At 40.2% G+C, this 20243-nt stretch overlaps 1 protein-coding gene across 12 annotated transcripts in view; it reads right to left on the bottom strand.

The window, feature by feature from the left end:
- The window catches only part of STARD13 (StAR related lipid transfer domain containing 13), a 324425-nt gene that overhangs the window by 54971 nt on the left and 249211 nt on the right, over window positions 1–20243 (bottom strand). The window contains exon 1 of one of the 12 annotated variants that reach the window (XM_042014125.1): window positions 17078–17091. The exons of 10 other annotated variants lie outside the window; for them this stretch is intronic. Coding sequence is in view for 1 of the 2 variants with exons in the window: in XM_042014122.1 (XP_041870056.1) it covers window positions 7877–7886 (10 nt within the window). In the remaining variant the exon portion in view is untranslated. Of the gene's footprint in view, window positions 1–7876; window positions 7946–17077; window positions 17092–20243 lie in introns of those variants that run through there. One more of the 12 variants, XM_042014122.1, reaches the window with a different exon arrangement.

Here is a 20243-nt window from a genome sequence, read left to right as displayed (position 1 = left end):
GTGCTTGGTGCCATCTGAATACGGGAAGAATGTTCCCTTAAATGAAAAATCTTCAATAGAAAAACAACTTCAGCCTTCACAAGTATGTACCATAACATGGGACAATACACTGTCTTTGACTTATGACTTCATTGGTAAGAAATTGGCCTGTCAGAGCATTTCTCTTCCAATAGGCAACTCTGCTCTGTATTGTTCCTTCTGCACAGACCTGAATTTGGGGGTCTTTTAGAGCTAGTATGAAGCCAGTCTTTGCTAGGAAGTGGTAGCCTCTCCAAAATCACCTCTCAAATGAGTTACCTTTGGCTGAACCACCAGTGTTTGGATGGGGGAGGCTACTGGCTCTTGATTTATATTATGAGATTGTAAGCAACTAGAAAAAGTAGTTTGTATTTCAAGGTGCAAGTTATGAATTTGTCTCATTTTTTACTGAGTTCCTCACACCAAAAGTTCAGTGACAGCCTGAGTAAATGCTCTGACTTGTAACACAGTCACCTAAAAAATTAATGATGAGTTCTTTTCCCAAAAGTCTTAAGGACAAACACATTTCCAGGGCCTCTGAAGAGGAAATACCTCAGGGAGAATATTGTTATTAGGTGACACTGAGCAAATGCTTAAGCAGGAGTGATTGAAGGAGACTGTGCACCCTAAGGATTTAATGAGCAGCTTGAAGGAGTTGATGGCCTGAGGCATAGCCTCAGGTCATTAAATCTCAAATGGTTATTAATCCCTAGGAAATGCTTTCTGTCAAGGTCATTAGTGCTATTATACAGTGAAAATTGAGGGTGTATCAAGAAATTTACATATAGCCTGTTTGCAGGAAAAATGCTCTCGGAGAGCATGGGCAGATCATTTCCAGGAGGATGCTGCAGTGTCCACAAGCCACCTGGCTTGGCTGAACTTCCATGTCACTCTCTGCACCACTTCTAAGATGAGCTTCTCTTTTGCAGAATGTCACTACAGGAATTTTACCATGCACTGAGCACTTGAATTAGCAGTTCAGCATAACTCCAAGGGATAACATTAGCTGAAACCCCTTCTGCTTAGCATATGATTTTAGGTTGGAGTCCTGCCCTACTGTTGTTTCTTCTTAGAATAAATCCAGGAAATCTGATTCAATTGATGTGTACACTGGTGACAATATCATTGGACCAAAGGCTGAAACCGTATAAGTGTTGGGATCCCTGCCCTTTTCTCAGAGTTTCCTAGAATAAAGGAAACTTCACTGCCTTCAAGCAGAAATACCTGGAACCAGAACAAATATATCACCTGGCACCTGTGTTAGGGCCAAGAGACTGATCAGCACACAGGGAAGGACAGGAGGGGGTGAGATCCCAGTCTGGGGTTTCCCTCTTGGATCCCATCTCTGCATGGGGCACCTTGTGAACAAAGCCTCAGTTTCCCAGTTACTGCTATCACCTTCCCATTAAGCATGGAAAGTGCTGGTGCATGGATCCTGTGACTTTATGAACAGAGTCTAGCATTCAGGTAGTTATTTGGTGCATTTTGTGTAGCTAAAGTAATGATTGGATGTCAGATTTAGTGACTTTTTCTTCCAGATTCTGATGCTGGTTTGTGATTGGAATCTGGCAAACCAAATGTAATAATTCTGTTAAACTGTCTTTGTGGATTAGATTTTCCTACACTGTAACTATATCTACCACAATGTTTATTCTGAATTTTGAATTAGGTTTACTTACAAGGGACCTGCAGATCTTTGGTTTCATAACTATTGTATTATAATGATCAATGCTTGAATTTTAAGGCAATGCAACAGATTGCAATTACCTAAATCTGTTCCTTCTGCTCTAAACTAAGTAGAAACCCCAGAAAATTGTTACATAGTAGAATCATTTTGATTACGTCTCTGAGGATGATTTAGCACCCCAATTACGCAGCTGTCGAAATTAAGTGAAGAGATCTTTCTTTATTAAAGACCCTGAGGAGATTTAGAAAGCAATAGTATATTATACTAAATAAAGAGAAAGAACAAAAGGACATTATGGTCTATTTAATTCTTCTGACAACATCTGCATTACCTGATCAATGCTTAGACATGCATTGCTATTTACTGTTTGATTAAGTGTCCTCACATCCACTGGCATCAGCTAATGCATGCTTACTAAATGGAATTTATGCAAATGTTATTTCAATTACACATTTCTACAGAGGTGTCAGGAACACACTCATATATGGGGAGCTGAGGGCAAATTCTCTCTTATTTTTCTTGTCTGATTGCTTTCCTGAGAGATATTCATTGAACGGAACCGGTAAATTATTGAAGTACAGAGAAGTACTTTCACAATGATATTAAGAAAAAAACTGCTCTTGTAGGATATGACTACATGTTTTTTGCATGTATTGGGTCCTTGATTTAGTTAAGCATATTATAGATATATTTGAGCACTGATACTGTAAGAAATAAGTTACACTTTTAAAATATAAAAGATGAAATTGTACTTCAAAAATATAAATACAGCAGAATATTTTCAGAAGGAAACATTTGCTTAATTTAAATGTTAGATATCATTCCAAATACCTTAAAAAGAACTGCATACATATCACAATAAAGAAAATTTTATTTGGCAGTACTGGCTTAGACACGGCTGTGAAACCATAAATCAGATAAAATACGTGTTTGGACACTAAATTATTTTTGGACTTGGAAAATTCCAGTAATGCTATATTTTTACAGCAGTATATTCTGTAACCTAGATCACAATCAAACGATAAAAGTAAAGTAATTTTCTTCTGAAGAAAAGATAAATTTAAACCCCTGCTGTAAGGGGTCCAACTGTGGAGTTTCACACTATCTTAAGAGGGAATAAGGTTGTTTTCCTGATCAAGAGTTTCAACAGATTTTTGTAATTGAAATCACTGCACCTAAATATGTCTAACATTTATTTCCATCCTTGCTTTGCTGGATTGTGCCATAAGGCATGCACTGTACTATTTACATAAGAAGCAGATCTGAAAAAGAACCACGCATCCTTCATATCTCCTGTATTTTCAACAAAAGAGAGAATTCCTTACTCCTGGGCTCCTTTTTGCTTTCATTTTCACAAGTATCTTTTCTTTCTGGCTCTCCAACTGTGTTTTTTACTGTCTTGGTTTTCACAGCTATCCCACTAATGCTCAGGATACTTCAGTGAGTCTCTGTCAAATTTCATTCCTCCATGTGCTCTGTCACTGAATTTAGGAAAATGTTGAACTCCATTGCCTGTGAAGGCAGTCACATTTTCTTCACTGGATCTCATGCAAACACAGAGTAAGGAATAACTTGATAATACCACTGTCTGACTCATGTACTGGGACTGATAATAACTGCAGCCACATCCTGTAAAATGACCAGTTAAAACAAAAATAAAATAGAGTTGGCTTTTTCTCCTCCCAAGGATGGCCATGCTAATTTTTTTCTTAAAAAGACTTCATCTAAGAAGTTGAAATAAACCATGGAAAATAAGGCCAAAGTGGAGAGTGAAAGTTCATCTAGTCCACTCTCTGTCAAAACCTGCAGGACTAATATTTACTCTTCCTTAGAGGAATCCTGGATTGAGGACAATTTCTGAGATACACCTGACTAAACAGGTTGCTTTGGTCTCAAACCGGCTAGGTGGCAAATTTACAACTCTTTGCTGAAGTCGATGTTTTGATGAGACAGTTGAAGCTCTGTTCTGAGGAGGAGACATTAACTTGAGTAGTGTGTGGCTGGAATGCAGTGCTTACTTTTCCAGACCTTGCATTTAACTACCTCTGGATTGCCACACCTGTAGCTATTCAGCAGAAACCCCATAAACTTCCCATCTTTTCTTGCAAGCAATATCTTACATTCATGCCATGCTGGCATCTCAGCACCATTTACACCCCTGCTCACACAAATTGTGCCATTTCGTGCAATGCTGCTTTGTGTGTGTAAGGGATGCTGGATGACAACCTCAGCTACAGTGCCCAGGTTTGTTAACCCTCACTTCTTCTGATGAATACAAAAGTGCAGATCTCTCCAAACTATCACAGATTTGTTTGGATCAAAGGTCTGCACAGCTGTGAGTTTCAGAAGGCAGAAGAGCGGATTCCAGGAAAGCAAAAACACCAGTGAATGAAAAGCTAAGAATATACTTTGGGTGAAGCATGGAAGGGGGAATTGCCAATTCCTCAAATAACATTTTTTATTTAACAGTATCCTGTTGGGGGGAAGTACGTAACTGCAATGACTCTGAGTAACTGTGCGTACTTATGTCATGATAATGTGATGGATTATCATGACAGTCTACTCTCAAGGGAGCAATATTTGTGTCAGGCAAATACTGGTCTTCCAAATAGCCCATGGTTATCCCGCACAGGGCACAATGAACAAAAAGTGTGTCTGACCAGCCAAGAGTATGTTCTTCCAAATAAAGAAAATCCTTAAATTATAATCTTAGTGATAAATAGCTCTCCAAAACAATTCTTCACAGTGAATATTTTTATCAAACACCAGACACTCTCATTACCAATAAATAACCTGAAGAGTACATTCCTATTTAGTATCAGTAAAAATAACAGAATTTAGCCCTTAAAGCTTTTGCATTCAAAACTTTGTGAATAGCTCACAGATAATGATGACTGTGTTTCTCTGCTTTGGCAAAGAAAGATATTCAGTCAAATATATACTTGCTTATTTATAGCTGTTTGAAAAGATTGACAGAATTTGAAGAACAAAATCTCTCTTTTTATAACCAAGTCTCTGCATCTAGCTGGTGTCTGCAATCCTCACCACATGTAAAGTAGTAAAGAAGCATTAATTAGTATTATTTAATTACTTGTTGCCAAATTATTGTTTTTGTTCAATCTCAGGGCCTGAGCACTAATATTCCCCAATAACCTTCTAAAGCATCAATGCAGAGACCCCACTCCTCCTCACCGCCTGCTCTTTTCTACTTCCTTTCCTTTAGAATATTTGAAGGCTGAGGTAATAGCACACAGAAAAGATGATATTTAGTCTCTCTTCCAATACAGACATGCTTTGAAGAAAAGCAGTGTAGGCCTATCCCAAAAAACCAGATACTTTTTTGAAAATGTTTCAACTTGCACACACTGGGTGTGAGCTTTACCAAAGACGCCTGCTGCAGCACTAAACAGCAGCAGATCTCCTTTCTCACTTAATACCTCAGTTTCACGTTTCAGTTTACAGTCTGTCTTGATAGTTCATCTTATGTGCAATGAACAAAATCCAATCAGAATTTGCAGAGAACTGCATGAAAAAAATCCTCAAATGTCCTCTACTATTGTTTTCCATTTTTAATGATAAGGAAGAAGTCATTGTGGTCAGACGAGAGAAAAATACAGATGCAAAAAGAATCATTTAGAAAAGCAGTCTTAGAAAAGGCTGTTACTCAAGTGTGTCAGGGGGATCAGGTACAATTTTTCTGTTTCATTTATTTTTAATCACATCTGGCAATTGGCCTCAAAGTCTCCAAGACTTTATGATACCTTGAAACGAAAAGGGCAAAATGCTCTCCTCCATCATTTTGGAAGACATGAGGGCATTAGCATCTGTGGTAAGCATAAAGCCCCTTCCAAAGCAGCCTTAAGAGCTCTATGCTAAGAGAGCTGCTTGAAGAACAGCAATTAGCCATGAGACCAGTAGCACCAGCTCATTTTTATCACAATGATACCATACCCCTAAGGCAAATATTGCTTTCAGGAGACGGAAAAAATGAGAAATGACAGCATCACAAATGAGACCCCAGGAATGTTAAGATGGAAGATCCCTAACTAAAATATAATAAATAGCATTGCTGTAGGATTTTACCTTTATTTATATAATATTTATTTAGTAATTGTTTCATCCATAAATATACAAAATTTGTAAGTTATTTAGATCCATTCTGCCAGACACCTCCTCAAATATTTTGTACTGGAAAAACCTGCCCTAGCCACCAAGAAATAGCAGCACACAGTACTGTGCAACCACCTTGACTCCAAGCTGTGATCTGAACAGCTCATTGTTGTGCACATCAGAGGTGCATGCTTTCACAATACTCACAGGGACTTCTAGTTAGGGACAGTTTCCTTTAATATGTAGCACAGGTGGGTATACTTAGAAACAATATTAGTTTCTGCTCTCATGTTTCTCCTAAAATCTTAGATCCTAACCACAGCCAGAATCTTTTTCTAAAAAGCAGACTCAGGTCTTCCAAATCTGACTTCATCTATCTCTTAAAGGTTATTTAATAAAATGGGCACATGGAGTTGATAACACTTTTAATAGTTTGTCACTTTTAAAGGTGGCAAAGTGGTAGATGACCAAAACAACTGTCACTTCATAGGTGCAATGTACTGATATAATGTTATCTATCTGTGAGCTGTATAGGTGTTTGCTATGTTTGGTAAGTTCAGACCAAATTCATCACTGGTTGGGCTGGAACACATTAGGGATGAACTGCAAGAGTGAGTCCCACATTTTCCTTATGATGGAGGAGCAACTCAATTGTTGAATTGTTCAACAATTTTTCATTATAATCATTTTAAAAATTTACAGCAAACCTAAAAATGTACTCCTTTTATGTCTTTCTTCACAACACAACTCACAGAACTTCACCTACTAATTTATTAATAATTCTTTTAATTTCTGCATTACAGAATATTTGTACAACTGCTTCCTAAAGAAGTAATATTTATACCATCTGTCTCTCTGGGACACACTCCTGCCCCCCAAAATAATTTCAGAATCTACTGGCCAGTTTCAGTCGAATCTGACAGGAGGAGCCATGTCTTAAAGATAGTATATAAATCAGCATTCCAGTAAGGGAAAGGCATTTGTGGGGTGACCCACTGTGCACGCTGAGAAGAAGCAGTCAGCTGGCTGCAGAGTACACAACACTCTGCATCAGCATCAGTGTCTGTACCCCTTCTCTTGCAAATATTTAAGGGATGGGAGAGAGATCTGGGAAGTGCCATGGAGGAGGGGAAGGACTTGTTTTCAGTGAGGCAGGGGAAAGGAATCCAAATTCGTAGGAAACAAGGCTGCACTGATGTCAGTGCTCAGAAAGCAGAAATTAATTTATTTCAATTTTACAATAATCTCTAAGATGGAAATAAAGGTCAACCACTAGTCATCACTGGGCAATGGGCTGCTCCAACTTTCGGCAGCTCCAGGATGACTCATGCGAGGGACACATCACTGCTGCATTCTTCGCCAGTGTTGCTGAGTGACCACATAATGTCCCCACAGCACAGTGTCCTCACACTGCTCTCAGCCCTGTCCGTCCCTCCCTCCCACTGCTTTCTTCTTTAGAAACTCCAAGAGAAAAAGAAACTGATGGGCTGTGTCACTGAGTAGGAGCTCTGCAGCTTACTCCTGCCCTGAGCTACATACTCACCTAGGTCCAAAAAAATCTCCTGAAAGAGTAATTTGCAAGAAAGGGCCTTGGAGCATCGTATTTCCCAGTGCTACAAATCTACCAAGCTCCATCATGAATGTCTCTACAAGAGACAACAAAAATGAGGACATAATCATGGCCATATCAATCCATCAAGCAACCAGCAATTCCCTAAATACTCATCAAATCCAACATCCTGGCAGACCCATCCTCTGTTTCACAAACCATTTCACAACGAAAGGCTGTACAAAGCCCAACTTTTATCAATACCAGCCAAAAATATGTAATGCATTCACAAGAACAAAGCTTTTACTCAGCATTTTTTGTGGTGCGAAGAGACAAATTTGCACAACTGTTGCCATTGTTTGTATTTCATTACAAAGCCAAAATCAGAACCTTGCAACAGTCAGTGATGCTCAAATGTTTAATGACAAACTAGCTGGTGCCCTACAAAGCTTACAGTCCTCACAGACAGGCAGAAAAGGAAAGGATTAAAAAACAAAAGCACGGAGACTTACGGATGGTCATCCTACGAAGGGAGGAATTTAGCTCTTCTGAGTTAAATGTAGGAGATGTGAGCTCAGCCCACTCAGAACAAGTAGAGCCCAGGACTGCCTCTCTCTGGGGGGAGTGCTCTAATTCTTGGGCTATTATGCAAGAGGAAGATAAGTCACATCCATCTTCAAATGAGTAAAACCCAACTGCATGGAGCTGCCAGCATTTATTTCCTATTGTTCCTCTATAATCCCAGTGGAAGAGGTATTTACTTGAACGAGGCAGACTGAATCATCCTCGGGTGGGTGGACAGATGGATGGATGGAGAGGGGGAACAGATCTTCCTCCTCAGATCGTCAGTAAGAAACTGCTGCTCTCCTAAGACTGTACGAGGAATTTAAGCAGTCATGACAAATTGACTGGAGCATCTGCTTAACCCCAGGTACCTAAATCTTGAATTAAATGAACCAGGTTCTCCACAAGACACATGGTCTCTCTGGCAAATGCCAGTGTTTCTTGATTTTTCAGACAAATACCCTGGTATTGCTAATTATAGTCAGCCTGACTTTCATCTGGTATAAATTAGTGTTGTTGCTGCCAGCGACTGACCCAGAAAATCCATGTAAGACTGCAGGATCTTTGCAAGAAAATGAGGCTCTATGTTAGGTGGGGCCTTGTTGCTAGGAAGACCTGTTGCTGAATGTTTTAGTTCAAAAGACTAAAAACATTATTTCACATTATGGTCTCTGACTTAGCACGGTAAACGACCTTCAAAACCACAATCTAGTAACAGTGCCTTTGTCCCTGCTTGCCATCAATGGCAGATTCTCTTCTCTATTTTTCAAAATTATCCAGAAAAGTACAATAGGATAGACCCAGGAACCAAGCGTTTTTTCAAAAGTAGAACATAATTTAATCTTTACAACAGAGAACAGAACAGCGTGGGTTTTCTCTGACTGTGGACTTCTTGTAATTTCATTGAAGATAAATATTTAGATAGCAACCAATGGGATATTTAATCGTCAGGAACTATTGCATTTAAAGAAAGTGCTAGAGATTTTCAGACTTGTTTTCCTATGTGTGTTGACAACCCATTCCCATCATTTACCTTCTGTATGACATATAAATACAATCACTGCTATAATTTATAAATTGTTAATATTAGGACTGTAGGGATGGTTATGCTTTCAGTTCTCCATAAAAAAAAAGACAGCTTTTACATCAACATCTGGCTGAACTTCATTACTTTCCCATCCATTATTTGTACTCCTCCTTCTCCTTGGCCTCTTTACTTTTTTCTTGTCGTTCCCCTGTCTGATTTCATCCAGGAAGCTGCACACCCTGACTGCTCTTGGCTCCTGTGATACTCATAAACCATGAGACAAATAAACACAAGCGGAAAGGACAAAACCAAAGCAGGAGGAGATTTGGTAAACCTAACTATGTGAATCCTCCAGCTGTCCACATAAACAGGCCATGGCACCATCTGAACCAAGGCACAGCATCCTGCCTACCCCTTCTATCCTCTCCCCTGCTCAGTTAGTGTGAAAATGAAAGCTCTTCAGGTCAGCACCAAAACTTCTCATAAACCTGACCAGCACTCACAGAAATAGGACTGGCAATGGGACAACTGATTGCTAAAAGATACAGTCCTCTGTCAGGAACCAATCCATAGATCTGACAAACCCACAATGAGTAGAACAAGGGTGTAAGAGTTCAATTTCAGGAGCTATTCTCAGTACTATTTACTCTTTGGGGGAAGTTTTTCACGGGATGGCTTATCTAAGTGTCAAATAAATTCTATAATAATATCTAGTTCAAAGAGATTCTGAGAAGTGTTACTATTTGGAACTTCAGATCTCTGGAGGAAAAGCACCCTGAAGGTGTGTAGTAACTGGAACTGCATGGATAGAGTCTCCAGTTGGTAACCAGCGAAGTTACAGGTTAGATACTAGGTTAACATATGCAGTAAAAGAACTTGAACAAGAAATGCATGTATCAGTAGAAATGTATTTAATGACTTTATCAGCATGCATTTGTCAAACTCTATTGGGTTTTGAGAACAGCCACAGAACCACCCCCAAAAGGATCAAAAGAATGTTATTTCTCATATAAGAAAAATAATTTTACTCAGAGAATAAGAAAATGAAACAACTTTTCACAAAGAAAAATGACCTTGTAAGATGATGCAGCTCTGAACCAAATTACATATATTCTACTAATCAATAAAATACAGTTGTCAAGGCAACACTGACATCAGGAAGTGAAATACAGAGGTCTGTCTTACATAAACACATACACATACCAATATGTTATGTGAACTTCTGTAATCTAGCAATGACTTCAAGGAAAAATATGTTTTTACAAAAGAACACATATTTCCCAGGCTTGATAGATTCTTGTGTAAGAGCTTTTATGAGATTTTAGACAAGTTGCATTTTGTTTGGTAGTCTTTGTTCTTGTTCTTTTTTTTTGACTGGAAAGGAAATGTTGCAAAAAACCCCTGCTTTCTGTGAAAATTTATTCTAGCTATCAAAGTGATTTAAACCAGTGACAACTGGATGGGAGTTAAAACTCTACCAAAGCATTTGAATATTGATCCTGATAGTTTAGACCAAAAAAATTGAATTTGTAGATCCTATTTGTATTATATTATGCAGACTTCAAGGGACAAGTTCTGAGTACAAAGACTAAATAAGAAAGGGGGTTTTTTCCACAGGTCTTACAGTTGTCATTGTATGTGTTTTTCACCTGAAAGCTCAGTTCTTGTGCCTTATTTGGCAACTATTGTAATTCCAGTGCGCTGAGTGGAACGAATCACAGAGCGGGATGTTATTGAGCATGACTATAGGTGATACCAGCCAGCCCCCTCTAATCTCTGATTTTGTGTTTAATCTGAACAGATCATTAAATTATTTCATAGTTTACCACCAGAACCTCTCAGTACTTGTGCAGGCTGCTGGTACAGGCGGTTTCTCTTCCTGTAGCTAAATAAAGCCTAGTTTTCCCAGCAATGTTCACAACTCCTTGCCCCTTTTTGCAAAAACCATGGACAATACCTTCTGGTCACAGGACACCACCTCATGGCTCCCTAAATTACTGCTCATGTTTCACCCATCTGTGTGCTCAGCCACCTGGAGCTGGCAGATATTTTCCCAACTTGGATGCCATAGCAACCAGGTCTGAGGAATCAAGGCAGAACAATAGCTGTCTATTGAATTTGCTCTGGAAGTTCATGTGGACAATATAAATGTAATATAAATAAATAATACGAAGCATGAGGATGTTTGACTGCTGCCTTAGAGGTCTGCAAGCATGCTCATTGTAAGCACCAGGCATTCAAGACTCTATTTTCTGAAAGATGGTTTTCAAACAATTTTTAAAAATGAACTGCTTTAGCTCATTCAGCATCTAAGTTCACTGAAAAACTCCTCTGGAGATATCCCACTGAGATCTGGGTCAGCCTTCTAGTTTTCAGTTCAGTTAAAAAATGAAGCTAACTCATTATGCAGCTGTCTGTAATGGCAAACCCATGGTGTTTTTACAAAGAACTGAGAATATGGGATGGTATTTTCAGGTATGTATAAGCAATTATAGTCCAAACAGTGTCTTCATTCCTCATTGGGTCAAGTGATGAAAAGACTGACTGTTTTGTGTGATTACCTCTATTAATTTGGATGTATAAATTAGACATGTTCCTGCAGGCCTATGGAGATTAAATGCACTATGAAGTGCTAAATATTGACATAAATCTACATTTTGAATTCAGTGGCTCAGAAGCACAAGAGAAGAGCACATGATTGTGCCTGAATCTACCACATTCACTTCTGGTTATCTGTGTACATGTTCTTGCAAACCAAATTAATACAACAGAGCTGCACATGAAGGTCATTAGCCACGGGTGGAGGGATGTGACAAACTAAACATCTCCTGAACAAATCTTCTAAATCTTCTGCCCAGAGAAGTTGTGGATGCCACATCCCTGGAATTGCTCAAGGTGATGTTGGGTGGGGCTTTGAGCAACCTGATCTAGTGGACAGTATCTCTGCCCATGGCAGGAGTTCGGAATTAGATGATCTTTAAAGCCTCTTCCAACTCAAACCATTCAGTGCATCTATGAGTCTACTGAACCTTTCTTCTGTGACAAGTGAGGGCCCATCCCCTGCTCCAGGTGCACCAGCTGGGATGCACAGACACAGGAGAGACACAGAAGGAGCAACGCCTCAGTGCCATGCTCTGCTGTGCTGAAAAAGAAGACGCATAGGTTCTTTTTGGAATTGGAGTTTAGTTACAGAAATGGGGGCCCCAAGGACACGGGCAGAAGAAAGTAGGTGCAAGTTCCAAGTATTTCCCTGAAACTAAGCCCGCTGAGACCATGTTCTGACTTTTCAATGGTGCATCAGCGCTCATGGCTGGCAAAGGACTACCATTTGTGGTTTTCATTCCTGCTTAAAGCCTGTATAACAAGTACTAAAGCAAACAATGTTCCTATTTCCCACAAAGTCACCCCCAAATGGAAGTGACCTTTCACACTGAATGGGCAAGTTCCGCATCACTTCTCCCAGCAACAATGAAGATGCTCCAGCCACCAACCCTTTTTGCATGATTGCTGATTCCCAGGTACCTTCTGCCCAAATTCTGGGCTGCACTGGGAGATTTCAAGAACTGAGACAGCTCTAGTTAGTGATTTCACAAGACCTTACACTCGTTTGCAATTCAGTAACTCAATTCCACCTTTTAGAGATTACCACTGTTTTTTCCTGTAGATGGAAGACCATCTCTACAGAAGTTCCCACCATCAATCCTTTCCTTTTGTCTATTAATGTCCACAGATTTAAGAGGAAATTTTACGTGACACAGAATGATTCTGTTTTACTGAGTCTACTTGCCTTCAAAAGCATCAATAAATCAACAAACCAGAGGTAATTAAGGAACAAAAACAATGCTACAGGCTTTATTTAAATACATAAACCCCAGAATATTCAGGACTCAACCTCAGCCCATCCTGTCTGTCCCTGTGCAAAATGTTCCTTAAACAGCAAGTCAGCTTAACTCTTCTAGATGTGTTTTGTGGATGGAAACTGAATTTAATGTAGATTCCCTGTCTTTTATCTGCTTACATCAGAACCCTATTATTATTTTAACCTTACAATGACTTAATTAATGTCCTAGCCAAAAAAAAAATTGCCTGGATGGCCTGAATATTATACCTCCATATTTTTTTATGAGGTGACCTTTCTGAGTTCAAGAAACCATGTTTGATCAGTGGTTTTGGGTGGGAGTTTTGCTTGTGAGGATTATGAGTACATTACAAGGAAAGCCTACTTGATTTATGCATAATTTTCACTGAAGGTACAAAACAAGTAGCCATCAACTTAATGCCACTTAATGCTGAAGGCTTTAAAGGGTCACATAAAGTCATCCTTTTTACGGAACAGCAAACACTCATGATTTTAGGTTAGGGTTATAAATGAGTAAGTAAATCACTTATATGCATTGCATTCAGTTGGCCCCCACTCTGAACTCATTTAGTATATAACAGCTTTGCTGTTGCCATATGTCTTGTGCAGACATTCAGTGGGTGGTTTCATAATGTTCCACTGCCTACAGAGCTTTTTTTTTTTTTTGTTTAATCTAATTTACTGTTTTTATCGATATCTGATAAGAAAACAAGAGGCAGCTGTAGTTCTACCACCCGCCCCATGCTTGTCATGTGCTATATTACAAAGTACAAATGGATAAAATTTGTTTGAAAAATGGGATAATATGCAACATGTCTAAAATATGGTCTGAGATATTTTATTTGTAAGAACCAGCACACTCAGGAAGGCACCTTTGTGGTGGCCACAGGAAAAACGATTCCATGTAATGAAAAGATTTAAGAGCTGACTAATAAAAATGTAGGGACTGTGCGGGCAGCAGACTAAATGGCTGGGCCTGATCACACCATCCTACCAATCCTTATGGAAGAGGAATTATCAGCGGCTAAAAGTCCCCAAACATGCTCCCAATTACTAGGAGAATGCAGTCCCATTGGATGAAAAAACAAGCTTCCATCAGCTTAGACCACTCTTTTCCCTTCCTTCCCAAATTCAAGATTAAAAGGAGACGCTGGGCTTACACTGGATCTGTTTACCAGCACTCTCTCTCTCTCAAGGAAGAGAGACCCCATCAAGGACCCCATGATAAAGACAGATCTGGAAAAGTAACTGGGGCACTAGATTTGTTCTGGATCATCAGGCAGCTCAGTGGCATATCCATGGAAGGTAACTGGTACCTTCCCCTGGAACCCACGGCACGACCCACTGTCCTCTTGAGTTAGATATACCAAAAAGCAGGAAAGGCTCAAACTAAATTAATGAAGAGCAAAAGCAGCTATGCCTCTGGGAGAGTGCCAGCAAGGAACTGTTCTGTGGGAGGATAACCAAAACATGTAGTGTCTGAAAAGGAAGTGAAAGAAATTAGGAAAATAGAAAAGGTTACAATTAATCTAAATTCTTGTAAACTTAAAAATCCAAATCAGAGGTTAACACATGAGTAAAACCAAAATGTCTGACCATATGCACACCCTCAACACAAAGAGACAGAAAACGAGTGCACATCAAGGTGGCATGAGGAGCAGTGAGAGCGAAGAACCTGACTGGGCTGAATGACAGTGCATGGCAATTGTACAAGATGCTGTCCGGAAGAGAGGTGATGCTGAGTTTATTCCTGGGATATTGTTTAAGTGCAGTGCTTAACTGCTCCTACTGCTCTGATAAAAATACTTGATAAATAAGGAAACTTCCTCAGCAGTTAGGTTATATTAGAAGACCCGCTTTCTTTCTTTTCCTTCTTTCTTTGTTCCTTTCTTTTTCTTCCTTTTCTCTCTTTTCTCTTTCTCTTCTCTCTTTTCTCTTTCTCTCTTTATTTCTCTCTCCCTTTCTCTTTCTTTCTCTCTCTCTTTCTCTCTGTCTCTCTTTTTCTTTCTCTCTCCCTCTCTTTCTCTCTCGGTCAATGAAAAATGTCTTGACTGTACTAAGTGGTTGTGTCTGGGAAACTGGATGTGGTGGGGGACACACAATAATTTTCCCTTTCTCCAGGTTTGTTATGTGATCCTGCACTGCACTTGGCATTGTAACTATTAGTAGCGGACCCTGTGAAGAGCCTAAAGGGTACCAATTGAAGTAGTTGAAATTGAAAAATCCATTTTCCTCTCCATTTTTGTTAAACAACACAGTAGCAGTGTACTTACTGACTAGGAAACATATCCCCGACCCTTTTGTTTCATCATATGAAAATCTTGGCACTCATTCCCTGCAACATGAAAGCAAATGCCTGTAGACATGCCTGGTATATAACAAGTGACTGTCATGCCGTGATGTGAGCCGAATTGATTTGAAGGCAAACACCTTGACAGACAGGCCATCAGAGCACACATAAAAATAACAGAGAGATAAATGAATTACACTGATGTACAGCTTTTTCCTGTTGTTTCTAATGCACTTGGCAAGCTCTTTACTCCATATAAATAAAGAAATGCCAGGAATTGTGGCTATTTTAGCAACAAACGTCAGAAAAAACCAGTATCATCACCCTAGCATACAATCTCATGTGCTAAAGAGGGACAAGCTGTTTCTGCAAGCCTCACACACTGAAAACAGACTTTCCCTCCAGACCTTTCACAAAGTCTTTCCTCCCTCTTCAATAACAGCACCCACCATCAGCCAAGCTTTTGGCAGGTTACACAGACCTGTACCCATTTCTGTCCATTCCCCTCCAAACCCCTGCAAATCATAATTTCCAAAATGTGCCTGGCACTAGTGGAAGCACAACCTGCAACTCTCAGCTTGCTGAGACCCAGAAAGAAGCAGCAAACTTCTGTGTGCAGTAGCAAACGTAGCAGTAAAATGCCCAGCATGGTGTGGTGCCTTCAAAAGGTACCAATAACTCCAACCAGAACAGGATGTCAGGATAATGCAAAGAATCCACTTTTTGCCCCAGTTGTCCCTGCCATCAGTCACTGTGACCCCTCCTCCTAAGTAAATGAAATCAATCAGCAGGGATTTCTGTAAAATACATAAAACAGTCATCTTCCAGACTCTACCAGAAGATAAATGGTTCCAGACATTGGACTGCAGCCATTTTCCCACACATGCTACAGTGTTTTGTCATCCATATTGGGCCATAATAGTGAGTGGGTTTTACTTGTTGTTTTTTTTTCTCAGTCAGCAGCCAATGCTTCTGCTTCTAACTCGTACACTAAAACCACAGCAACAAGAGTAATTTTTCTGTACAATTTGTAATAGAACAGTTTCAGTCCCAGTCAGACAGTCTGGGGTCTTGTACAGAACTTTGACACTTTTCTACGACAGATAATATCACCTTATCGCTCCCAGCTGGAGCTCCACAAACCTTTTTAGGATTAAAGCATATCACCCCAAATACAAGCCACTGAAGTGAAATGAGCATGAAACCATGAGCAATGCAAACCTTATCGGAGAACCTGCTAGCAAGAAATAATAGGATTGCTTACAATATCTCATGCTGGCTTTTGTGCTAATTTCAAAGAAGCATACAAGTACACGACAAAAGATGCATCACAGTGTGAGTCTTCAATTAATTTTAACGTATTTTCAAGCAAGTCCTTAATAATCTGTTAACATAAAATGCACTTTGGAAAGAACCATGGGGCTTTTTCATTATTAAGAAATGTGCAACCAAATTCTATCCTTAATTAAATCAGGAGTAATTTTATTAACTACAGTAGACTTAAACCTGACTTACATCAGTGTAACTGAGGGTAGGATTTAGCCCCGGGGTGTTTATACATCGTAGTTCCAGTTAGTTTAGATCTATTTGGGTGGGAACTCCTTTCCCCTTTCCAGAAAAAATATTCTTGCCTACCTTTTTCACCTCACAGCTGGGGCCAAAACAGCCTTTTCTTCTAAGATATTTTTCTGAAAAGTTAACGAACAAATCTTATCCTCGACAGGAGATGACCTTATTAAACAAAATAACACCCTCTGAAGTAAGGGACACCAGCAGTTTTAAAGTTTGTTTACAAGTTTTTAAACAAGCCACCTCGAACAGATAAGCTTATTTACATCTTAAAAATAAATAAAATCTTTAAGTAAAAGCTATTTAATACAGGAGCTACTTATGTCTGTTTTCAAAGCTGAAAAGTCCTTTCAAACAGTATTAGCTGCTGTATTAAACATCCCTGTTCCAGTATAGAAACTTACTGTCCACAGATATCCTTGGGCTCCACTGTACCTCTGAACCAAAATCACTTTCTTCTTTACTTCATTTTCTGCTCTCTTGAAATCAGATTCCCAGCTCCTGACAGATGGCTCCTCTGTCACCAAGCTCTGCTTCCGCCTCCTTATTGCTGCCAGCTAATACTTCCACGACGCTTAGCTGTTGTCTGCGGAGCTGTGCTCTACATCATTTCTACTCTGATCAATGCTCCGCTTGGTTTTAGGTTGGTTTCTAGTCCCGCCTCCTGCTCTTGAAGAAACGAAAACTCACAGCTGGATTTTCTATAAATCATCCCTTTTAAGAGTGGCTGAGCAAGTATGGCAAATACTACAGCTAAGACCTGCTGCTCTCTTTGAAACTTCAAAAACAATTCCTCATCTTAATGATGCACACATGAAAGTTAATCATGTACTAAAATCACTAATACTGAAAAATAGTGGCCAGATAATTGTGACCTTCAGGGCTTAGATGCTGATTAATGTAATACAAAACTCCTCTCTGTTCCAGGGGGGGAATATGGTAAACCCTACTCCCTCGGTGAACTGCTTTATACAGTGCTGTGCTTTGAACAGAAGCTTGTCATTCTTACAAAGATAAATTTACATTTGCAATACAGAGCTTTCTGATGGACTAGCCCAGTGTACATACTATTTAGGCTAGCAGCCCTAAGCTTGAAAGAGCCTTTACCATCCCAGCAGCTCTTCTGAAGTGTGGGCAGGAAACATTTTTATTTTCTGCACAGCACTGAGTTCATTATAATGCTTAACGAAGTGTGGAGTATAAAAGCAAGGTGGTACCATAAAACCAGAGCTATGAACTTTGTTCCCATGAAAATGGAGCTGAGTTTCTGTAAACTGTTAATTGTTTTAATCCTCCATCCTCCAGATCTTCTTAAGAAACTGTGCTGTGGAAATGAAAAACTGACTGGGCAGATCTGGATACAGTCTGAATGGGCTGCAAAATCCTGGTGTTCTCTCTGGGGTTTTTCTATGGTGAGAGCTGCATCCCAGCCGCAAGTGTTGCCAGGGCTAAAACCAACTCCTTCCTTACTAACAGCTGCCTGTGTCCTGGCAGCCCATGAGTTCCCCTGACTGCTGCTCACACTGGAGAGCAGCTGAGCTGCTGCTGTAGGCTTGATGAAGAACTCCTCAGGTTTCCAATTGGGAAAATGCACAAGAGCGGTGTGCGCCAACAGCAGCTCTTCCCCAAGTGTGCCGCTCAACTCCCAGCAAGCTCGGACCCGTGGGCTTCTCCTGCCAGCTGCTGGAGCTGGACTATTGCACCACTAGTCTTCTATGAGTGGATCTCATCCCATTTTGAATCTCTTCCACCCCACCCTATCATGTTCCAAAAATGCAGTGGAAAAACACCAAAAAAAGGACTTTTGTATATTTATTCCGACTATCTAACCACTTCATTCCATACCCCACAATTCTCCCAAGTTCAGTTTTTCCACATTGTGTGCTTCTGTCATATCCAATTTGACTGTCTTTTTTCCCTAAGCTGAAGAATCTCCTCTGTTTCATTCTGGGGCTGGTCAGCCTTTCTGCTCACCTCTGTAGGCACTGCTGCTCCCATAAGCACTGCAGTCAGCCCTTTACTTCACATGATAGAAGCTGATGCCACAGAACCCGAGCTCAAGCCTTGCTCCGAGTCCATGACTGATATTGTTGAAATGGGAAAGTATTTTCATTTTCTTTGCTTTCAGTTCTGCAGACAGTAAGTGAGGACAGTCGTCACCTTGTGATCACCACCACATCATGAGTGACCTGCACACAAGAATTGCAGAACAACCACACCAGACTAATTTCCAAATGGTTACTAGCCTGGCAGCCTAGGAGAAAGCAGTACGGATTAAGTAGCCAGGCATGCTCTGAGACAAGGACAACACCACTCTGATGCAGCTACTACTCTCTTAACCCGCAGCCATGAGACACAGGTCCTGGGCCCCTGTCCAAGCTGTGACTCAGATCTGAAGTGCTCAATGACAGTGCTCTCCTGTGGATGCACTGGTTGATCAGTGCCAGTAATTTGATGATGGAGAGTGAAATGAGTGTGGGCAAAGCACTATCCCCGCACCCAATCCAAATACGTAATGATAAACATAGCAAATCTGCTTTCCAGGTGCTGGTGTACATTCAGTACTTATCAGCTGTCAAAACCCCACACATAACCGATTAAAATTACTTGTTTGACCTTTAAAGTGTACTTGAAAACCCATAAATGAGACCCATCCGTAGTACATATCCACTTGAATAATAACAGAATTTTGAATCTCTAGAAAAGGTTTCTGAAGAGATTAAAGACTCAATACCACAGTGTGACATGCACTGTATGGATGAAGATCTTCCAAGGACTTCTACAGAGCATTTTGCTTATTGTCTGGAGAAATGTACAGAGGGCAAGATTTGCTCTTTCTCTGAGATTGCTGACCATCAGCTGAATAACAAGAAAAAAAGTTTGCTGCAGGTGGAAATAAATATATTTATTCTACATCATCCTTCATGTGCTTTAGTTCCAGAGAGTGCACTGAGTTCTTTGGGGATGAAAGGGAAGATCTGCTGCTACCACTAGTGAGCAGTTCACAGGCTCAAACAACAGTAAACCCCCAATAAAGCAGCAAAATGTGGTAGCATAGATGACGGTATATCAGGACTTTTTCTCTCTGAAAATCTTCTGTTGGGCTACATTACTTGCTAATTGTGAACACAGCCCTACAGCAGCCCAGTATAGCTGAACCCAAGGCCATAGAACAAGCTCAGGTTCCAGCAAAAAATCACCTGCATTGCTGGTCCCTGTTTTGGACCACTTCTACCAACTTCTTCCTAAGCAGTGTGAACATGAGTCCATCTGTGTTCCCTGGCTGTGGGATCCCTGACTCTCCTTTGGTTGGAAATACAGATGTCTCAGGGATGAAGGACAGCAGGATAGTTCCTCCTGTCACTGTGCAGAGCTCACTTCCCCCTCACATGGAAATTGTTGTGAGATTTGCCAAGCTCCTGCTGGCACACCAAGCTCACAAATGATTTCAGCTTCCCATAACTGCACTGGGAAGGGGAAGGAGAAGGAATAAAAGACTTGCCATTTTCCCCCAATGGCTTGTAATTAGAAGAGCTCAGACTTTTCCATGCAACCAGGATAGCTGTGCCT

This window comes from Corvus kubaryi, unplaced genomic scaffold, assembly GCF_017639235.1.
Source record: "Corvus kubaryi isolate FWS band 111438036 unplaced genomic scaffold, C.kubaryi_AGA036_p1.0 split1-65, whole genome shotgun sequence".
NCBI classification, from domain to species: Eukaryota; Metazoa; Chordata; class Aves; order Passeriformes; family Corvidae; genus Corvus; species Corvus kubaryi.
Note: the sequence above shows the minus strand (reverse complement) of the source record. Positions and strands in the feature narration are given on the sequence as shown.